Source organism: Enhydra lutris, unplaced genomic scaffold (genome assembly GCF_002288905.1).
Source record: "Enhydra lutris kenyoni isolate GAN:26980312 unplaced genomic scaffold, ASM228890v2 scaffoldscaffold5, whole genome shotgun sequence".
In the NCBI taxonomy this organism is placed as follows: Eukaryota; Metazoa; Chordata; class Mammalia; order Carnivora; family Mustelidae; genus Enhydra; species Enhydra lutris.
In genome coordinates this window covers 395,578-404,252 of record NW_019154089.1, presented here as the reverse complement: position 1 = coordinate 404,252, position 8,675 = coordinate 395,578, and the positions used below count along the sequence as shown (strand labels likewise).

The window sequence follows — 8,675 nt, the reverse complement described above, 5'->3', positions numbered from 1 at the left end:
TGCTCTGGGGAGGGCGCGCCCAAGACCGACCTCATGGCCTTCAGTCCTAGTCATCCACCCTGTCTGGTAGTGGGGGATATGAGCGAGCAACAGGATTTAAATGATGAGCATTGTGCCAAGGTAAGTCTGAGTTTTCATAATTAACAGTTACACATACATGAAATAGTAAATCCTTTCCCTAGAATTTTTCTTTACATTTTTCATTTTTTAAAAATTTAAATAAATTTTCTTAAGATATTCTGTTCATTTTTCTGTTAAGTATTGTAATCTATTTAGTTTGTTATTAGTCTTAATTTAAACTGGAATCAGACATTGTATCTATTTGTGGTGCATTTTTAATATGCATAAGTAGTAGCATTTTTCTAATTATTATGTAGAATTTTCATTTCTTTGCATTTGATCCAAATAGTGGTTAAATAGAAATTCAAGGGAACTTGCACTTTGATCGAGTAAATTCATATGAAATCTATATTTCTCAGACATTGCACATCTCTTATGTTTGAATTTTGTTTGGTGTGTTGCTTTTCATGGAGATATTTCTTCTTCTTCTTTTTTTTAAATATTTCTTCTTTTTAAAGAGTTTTTATTTGGGTGCCTGGGTGGCTCAGTTGGTTAAGTGTATGCCTTCCACTCAGGTCATGATCCCAGGGTCCTGGGATCAAGTTCCCATTGGGCTCCCTACTTGCTCGCTGTCTCTATCTCAAAAATAAATAAAGATTAAAACAAGTTTTTATTTAAATTCCAGTTAGTTAACATACAGTGTTATGTTAGTTCGATGTGTACAGTTTAGTGATTCAGCGCTTTCATACAAAATTCGGGGTTCATCAAAAGTCGACTTCCTTAATCCGGGTCATCTATTTAATCCATCACTCACCCACCTCCCTTCTGATAAGCATCAGTTTGTTCTCCATGGTTAAGAGTCTCTTTCTTGGTTTGCCTCTCTCCCTCTTTCTCTTTCGCTCTTTTTTTTCCTTTGCTGATTTGTTTTGTTTCTTAAATTCCACATATGAGTGAAATCATATGGCATTTGTCTTTCTCTGAGTTATTTTGCTTAGCACGATACTCTCTAGCTTCACCCACGTTATTGAAAATGGCAAGATAGTTTTCTTTTTTATGTGGAGTTATATTCCATTGTGTATATATACGTATAATAACAAATATATATATATCACATTTTCTTATCCATTCATCAGTCACTGGACACCTGAGCTGTTTCCAAATTTGGCTATTGTGGATAATGCAGTTATAAACATCAGGGTGCATGTATCCCTTTGAATTAGTATTTTTGTATCCTTTGGGTAAATACCCAGTAGTGCAATTGCTAAATCATAGGTTAGTTCTATTTTTAACCTTCAAGGAACCTCCATTCTGTTTTCCAGAGTTGGTTGCACCAGTTTTCATTTCCACCTACACTGAAAGGGAGTTCCTCTTTTTTCCGGTCCTGGCCAACACCTATTGTTTCTTGTGTTGCTGGTTTTAGCCATTGGGACAGGTGTGAAGTGATATTTCATTGTAGTTTTGATTTGTATTTCCCTGATGATTAGTGATGTTGGTTATTTTTCATGAGTCTGTTGACACATATAAGTCTTTGAAAAAATGTCTATTCATGTCATCTGCCTATTTTTAAGTGGATTTTTCATTTTTGGGTGTTGAGTTTTACAATACTTAATGTATTTTGGATATCAACCCTTTATCAGATGTGTAATTTGCTAATATCTTCTCCCATTCTGTAAGTTGCCTTTTAGTTTTGTTGATTGACTCCTTCACTATGTAGGAGCTTTTTATCTTGATGAAGTCCCAATAGTTTTTGTTTTTGTTTCTCTTGCCTCAGGAGATATATCTAGAAAGAAATTGCTATGCCCATGTCAAAGATGTTACCGCTTGTGTTCTCTAGGATTTTTATGGTTTCAAGTCTCACATTTAGGTCTGTAATCCACTTTGAATTTATTTTTGTGTATTATTTTATGTAAGAAAATGGTCTGGTTTCATTCTTTTGCATGTTGCTATCCAGTTTTTCCAATACTATTTGTTGAAGAGACTGTCTTTTTCCCACTGGATATTCGTTCCTGCTTTGTTGAAGATTAATTGACCATATGGTTTTGTGTGTTCATTTCTGGATTTCCTATTGTATTCTGTTAGTCTCCGTGTCTGCTTTTGTGCCAAAACCATACTGTTTTGATCACTACAGCTTTGTAATAGAATTCGAAGTCCACAATTGTGATGCTTCCAGCTTTGCTCTTGAAGCTTGCTTTGGCTATTAGGGGGTCTCTTTTGTTCCATACAAATGATAGGATTGTTTTTTCTAGCTGCGTGAAGAATGCTGCTGATATTTTGATAGGGACCACATTAGATTGCTTTGGGTAGTACTGACATTTTAACAATATTTGTTCTTTCAATCTATGAGTAGGAGATATCTTTCTATTTTTGTCATCTTCAATTTCTTCCATCAATGTTTTACAGTTTTCAGAGTACATGTCTTTTACCTTTTTGGTTAGGTTTATTCCTAGGTATCTTACTGTTCTTGGTGCAGTTGTAAATGGGATTTATTACTTAATTTCTTTCTGCTGCTTCATTACTTGGTATATAGAAATGCAGTAGATTTCTGTATGTTGAATTTATATTTTGCAACTCCAATGAATTCATTTATCAGTTCTAGAAAATTTTTGGTGACATCTGTTGGGTTTTCTATATAAGGTATCATGTCATCTGCAAATAATGAAAATTTTACTTCTTCCTTGTTGCTTTGGATGCCTTTAATTTCCTTTCATTTTCTGATTGCTGTTTGGGACTTTCAGTACCGCATTAAGTAACAGTGGTAAGAGTGGACATCCTTGTCTTGTTCTTGACCATAGAGGAAAAGCTATCAGTTTTTTTCTCATTAGGTTGATACTAGCTGTGGGTTTTTCATAGATGACCTTTATTATGTTGAGGTATGTCTCCTCTAAACCTACTTTGTTGAGGGTCTTTATCATGTACTTTGTCGGATGCTTTTTCTGCATCTACTGAAAGGATCATATGGTTCTTATTTTTTTCTTTTGTTAGTGTTGTGTATCATGTTGACTGATTTGTAAAAATTGAACCACTCTTTCAGCCCAGAACTAAATCTTAATTGATCATGGTGGATGTTTTTTTTAATGTATTGTTGGATTTCATTTGCTAATATTTTATTAAGAATTTTTGCATCCATGTCCATCGGGAATATTGGCCTGTAGTTCTCTTCTTCAGTGGAGTCTTTATCTGGTTTTGGCATGAGGGTAATGCTGGCCTCACAGAATGAGATCAGAAATTTTCCTTCCTATTCTATTTTTTGGAATAGTTTGGGTAGAATAGGTATTAACTCTTTTTGAAATGTTTGGCAGAATTTGCTTTGAAGCCCTCTGACCCTGGACTTTGTTGGGAGTTTTTGATTATGGATTCAATTTCTTTACTGGTTATTGGTCTGTTCAAGTTTTCTATTTCTTCCTGTGTCAGTTTTGGTAGTTTCTATGTTTCTAGGAATTTATCCATCTCTTCCAGGTTGTCCAATTTGTTGGCATATAGTTTTTCATGATATTCTCTTATAATTGTTTATATTTCTGTGGTGGTGGTTGTTATTTCTTCTCTCTCATTTGTGATTTTTTTCATTTGGGTCCTTTTGTTTTTGCTAAGTCTGGCTAGAAGTTTATCAATTTTATTAATTTTTTTAAAGAACCTACTTCCAGTTTCATTGATCTGTTCTATTGCTTTTTTAGTTTCTTTGTCATTTATTTTCTTTAATGTTTATTATTTTCTTGTTTCTCCTGGCTTTGGACTTCATTTGTTGCTCTTTTCTAGCTCTTTAAGGTGTAAGTTTAGGCTATTTATTTGAGTTTTTCTTGCTTCTTGAGTTAGGCCTGTATTACTATATACTTGCCTCTTAAGACGGCTTTTGCTGCATCCCAAAGGTTTTGGACCATCGTGTTTTAATTTTCACTTGATTCCATGTACTTTTTAAAAAAATCTTTTTTTGATTTCCTGGTTGAGTCATCCATTGTTTAGTAACATATGGTTTAACCTCCATGTATTTGTGGTCTTTCCAAATGTTTTCTTATGGTTGACTTGTAGTTCCATAGCGTTGTGGTTAGGAAAGGTACATGGTATAATTTCAATCTTTCTGTATTTGTTAAGGACTGATTTGTGACCCACTATGTGACCTATTCTGGAGAATGTCAAGCCCCACATCATGCTCCACACTCAATGTGGAGTCTGCTTGAGATTTTCTTTCTCCATAAATAAATAAATAAATAAAATCCTTTTTTTAAAAAATGGAGAAGTTTTCTCTGAGAGAATATGGAACATGATGGGCATTCCTGGGAACAGACAAACTTAAGTAAATATGTACACAGAAAATTACAATGTGTCTAGAAACAGAATAGTCTGTTTTGGTCAAAACATACGGTTCTTACAGGAAAGAGTATGAGATAAGGCAGGAAAAGTAACATGTGAAAAAGGGTTTGGATAAGTTAGAGTACTAGACTAAGATTTTTTTAAAAGATTTTATTTATTTATTTGACAGACAAGTAGGCAGAGAGGCAGGCAGAGAGAGAGGAGGAAGCAGGCTCCCCGCTGAGCAGAGAGCCTGATGTGGGGCTTGATCCCAGGACCCTGGGATCACAACCCAAGCCAAACACAGAGGCTTTTAACCTAACCCACTGAGCCACCTGGACGCCCCTAGACTAAGAAATTTTGACCCACCTCTAAAGTCATCTGAAAACTAAAAGTGTGAAGCAACAGGAATAAAAGGTGTATTTCAGGAAGATTTAGTGAAGGATAAATGGGATTGTGGCAAAATAACATAATAAGAAGCTATTGAAATAATCCAGGGTAGCAGCAATATTTAGACCTCATTTAGGCAGAGTCAGGAGGCAGAAGCACTATGGAGGGCCAAAAGGTTGTGGAACCTCATGCTGGGCTCTGTTTGTTGGCCTCTAAGTAGCGCCCCCTTTGAGAATGCCATCCTGCAGCAAGGAAGTCTCAGATGTTCTTGTGGCCCTGGTGACTAGTACCACTCATTGCCACTGAACATAGTTGGAAGAGAAAATTGGAACATGGCAACAAACCCTTCAGGACAAGATTTCAAAACAAAAACAGAGCTGCAGTCTTGGCAGAAATGGTCAATGAGGAAAGAAAATTACTAGTGTAACCAATCTTCAACCAGATCATCCTGGAGCTAGCAATGCCCTCTCTTAAGAAGGACTTTCAGGGGCACCTGGGTGGCTCAGTCAGTTAAGAGTCTGACTCTTGATTTCAGCTGAGGTCATGATCACAGGGTTGTGAGATGGAGCCCAGTGTGGGGCTTGCTTAAGATTACCTCTCTCCCTCTCCCTCTCTCTCTGTCCTTCTCCTACCCATGGTTGTGTGTGCACATGCTCTTTCTCTGAAAAAAAAAAAAAAAGTCTTCAAGGTCATGTGAGCAGCAGCATATAACAGCCCAGCAAAAAGTGAGTTTGCAGCATGCATGCACACATTCGTCTGGATGCTTCATAACTCAAGATTCTGCATTTGGGAATCATATTCTTCCTATTTTACCTCTCCCTGACCTAGAATTAAGGAAATATTTGTAATGAAAGTGACTACAATATCAAATGCACAAACTACTATCATCCAGATACTATCATTCAGAATTGAATTCAGTGACTTCCAGAATTTTATTGAACATTTATAATTTTTGCTTATTTAATAGAAGGTTATGTGTAAGTCAAAACAGAAAAGAAGGGTCACCAAGATGATGTAAGCTTTGGAAGTGGTATTATCTGAGTGACTGATTATGTTACTTATGGCTGTAAATTTTATGTAATATAGCTTGATTTTTTAACTCTAAATCAGGCTCTGATTTGGATGGTCACATAATTCACTCCAGCACCCCCAACTAGTTGGACTAATATGTCCACAATAGACTTTCAAGAACCGTTTATAGTATTCAACTTTAAACAAATGAGGATTCTTTAAAAATGTGAACCAGTAGGCTTAAATAAGTTATATTCATATTTATTGTTTATAGAACAGGTATCAATGTACCTTTTGAGTTTATAATCAACATGCCATCTTGAAATACTGTTTAACTCACAAGTAGCTCCCCTCTTCTCCATTTTAAAAGGAAATCTAAGTTAAGACTAAGACTACCAACCAGTCTTAAACATTTTTATAAAGCTATGCCACTATAAGTTACATGACTAAATGGTATTAATGACAATTAGTTTTGAGAAATGTAGTTTTGAAAATTCTACCTGCTTTTATTTAGTGTTACTACATAAATGGTATGCTTCTGTGTTTTTATTGTCAATTTTTTGCTAATTGAAAACATATACAAGTTGGAAAAAACTTATTTAGGCAGGTATCAAAACTGGAAAGCAATATGGGTGTAATTATATAATTTGCACTTGGAAACACAAGAATGAAACATTCAAGAAAATTTGCTCCGTGAAGTAAAATTAAAAAGGATAAAACACATCAAACTTGATTAAAGGACTGCTCTAAGTCTGACAAATGAGCACCAACATTTATCTAATGAAATAAATTTGTTATGAAATAAGAATCCAAGTTAAATTGGAGGTTGTAAAAACAGGTAGATATTCATTAAATGTGGAGCTTAGAAAGGATGGAAAGAATAAAGAGATAAGAACGATGAACTTTTGGAACAGAGTTTATAAATTCTGATGAAAAGAGAAATTCAGAATACTTCCTCCATGCAAAATTCATTTAATACAAATGATTCTTCTTCAAAGATTCCCTAAATCTTCTATTATTGTATTTTTTCAGAAGTATATGAATTAGTTGCTTAGATCCCTTGATTCCTAAAAACAAACAAATAATGCTTCTAAGTTTTTCTTCCACTAGTAAATACTTGAGATCTTGGATTCCTAAGAGGCACCAAGAGTTCTCTTAACAGAAACCTAAGAAAATGGAGTAACCTGGACTCTGAACAAAATATTTTAATATATTTTAGTGTTCCAGCCGTGATTCACTTTATTGTCAGATTTTTATTTTTATTTTAAAACTGTAAGAAAATGTGTTTTCAAGGCATAAGGAGACCACAGTAATGGTCACACTAAAGATTTAGAAGTTAAGTTTCTTACTGCTTTCAGTAAGCATGGGAATTGTGGTCCTGTGCTTTAACGAAACTGAGGGGGAAAAAAATCAGAGGTTAAAGTAAAACTTAACACTTATGAATAGAAAATTGGTATTTGTAGTCCGTACTTACTATTTGGCCACATGATGTCGCTCTTTACCGCGAAATTTTCTCATTCAAGACAAGACTAAGTCATCCGTTTTCATACTGGAAAGACTCCTCATTCTATTTCTCTAAGCCGACGAACAATGGCGAGCGCTTCAGGATAGTAAGGAAGAGATGAGAAGATTCCTCTAGATTTTGAGACACGTTACGATTTGAATGAAAAAAAAAATTAATTTGAAATGGTGTACTCGAATCGAGGCGACCGGGAGCACCGGCATCTACTGCTGTTTTTTATAATTCTCACAGTCTGGGAGACTGGAAGCGGCCAGGTCCACTACTCGGTCCTGGAGGAGGCTAAACACGGCACCTTCGTGGGCCGCATCGCCCAGGACTTGGGGCTGGAACTGACGGAGCTCGTACCGCGCATGTTCCGGGTGGCGTCCAAAGGCCACGGGGACCTTCTGGAGGTAAATCTGCAGAATGGCATTTTGTTTGTGAATTCTCGGATCGACCGGGAGGAGCTGTGCGGGCGGAGCGCGGAGTGCAGCATCCACCTGGAGGTGATCGTGGACAGGCCGCTGCAGGTTTTCCATGTGGAGGTGGAGGTGAAGGACATTAACGACAACGCGCCTGTGTTCCCCCAGACACAAAAGAACCTGTTTATGGCAGAATCCAGGATGCTAGACTCTCGGTTTCCACTAGAGGACGCTTCCGATGCAGATATCGAAGAGAATGCTCTGTTGACTTACAGACTGAGCCCGAACGAGTTTTTCTCTCTGGATGTACCAACAAATGACGAACAGGTAAAACCTCTTGGACTTGTATTACGGAAACCTTTAGACAGGGAACAATCTCCGGAACTTCATTTATTGCTCACGGCCACTGATAGAGGCAAACCTGAGCTGACCGGCTCCGTTCAGTTACTCATCAAAGTGCTGGACGCCAATGACAACGCCCCCGCTTTCGATAAAACACTCTATGCCGTGAAATTACCAGAAAATATTCCCAATGGAACTTTGGTAATTAAACTTAACGCCTCAGATTTGGATGAAGGCTCGAATGCGGATATTATTTACTCATTCTCTAGTGATGTTTCCCCAGATATAAAATCTAAGTTCTACATTGATGCCATAAACGGAGAAATTGTAGCAATAGGACATATCGATTTTGAAGAAAGTAAAACCTACAAACTTCGAATAGAAGCGATCGATAAGGGCTCCCTACCACTAGCTGGTCACTGTACAGTTCATGTGCAAGTTTTGGACGCTAATGATAATGCTCCTGAGTTGGCTCTTACTTCCCTGTCTCTCCCTATCTCAGAGAATGCTCAGCCGGGCACAGTCATCACCTTGATTAATGTGTCTGACCGAGATTCTGGAGCTAATGGGGAGGTGATCTGCTCACTAACACCCCATGTCCCCTTCAAGCTGATGTCCACCTTCAAGAACTACTATTCGCTGGTGCTGGACAGCGCCTTGGATCG

At 37.0% G+C, this 8,675-nt stretch overlaps 2 protein-coding genes across 2 annotated transcripts in view; both read left to right on the top strand.

Annotated features, from left to right (window-relative positions):
- LOC111141053 (protocadherin alpha-1-like) overlaps positions 1–3,828 on the top strand; it is a 30,035-nt gene extending 26,207 nt beyond the window's left edge. Inside the window, exons 3-4 of the mRNA XM_022493383.1 lie at positions 13–120; positions 3,814–3,828. Coding sequence (XP_022349091.1) covers positions 13–120; positions 3,814–3,828 — 123 coding nt within the window. The remainder of the gene's footprint in view (positions 1–12; positions 121–3,813) is intronic.
- A 3,465-nt stretch (positions 3,829–7,293) lies between these two features.
- The window catches only part of LOC111141052 (protocadherin alpha-10-like), a 44,920-nt gene continuing 43,538 nt past the window's right edge, over positions 7,294–8,675 (top strand). Inside the window, exon 1 of the mRNA XM_022493382.1 lies at positions 7,294–8,675. Coding sequence (XP_022349090.1) covers positions 7,432–8,675 — 1,244 coding nt within the window. The 5' untranslated portion in view covers positions 7,294–7,431.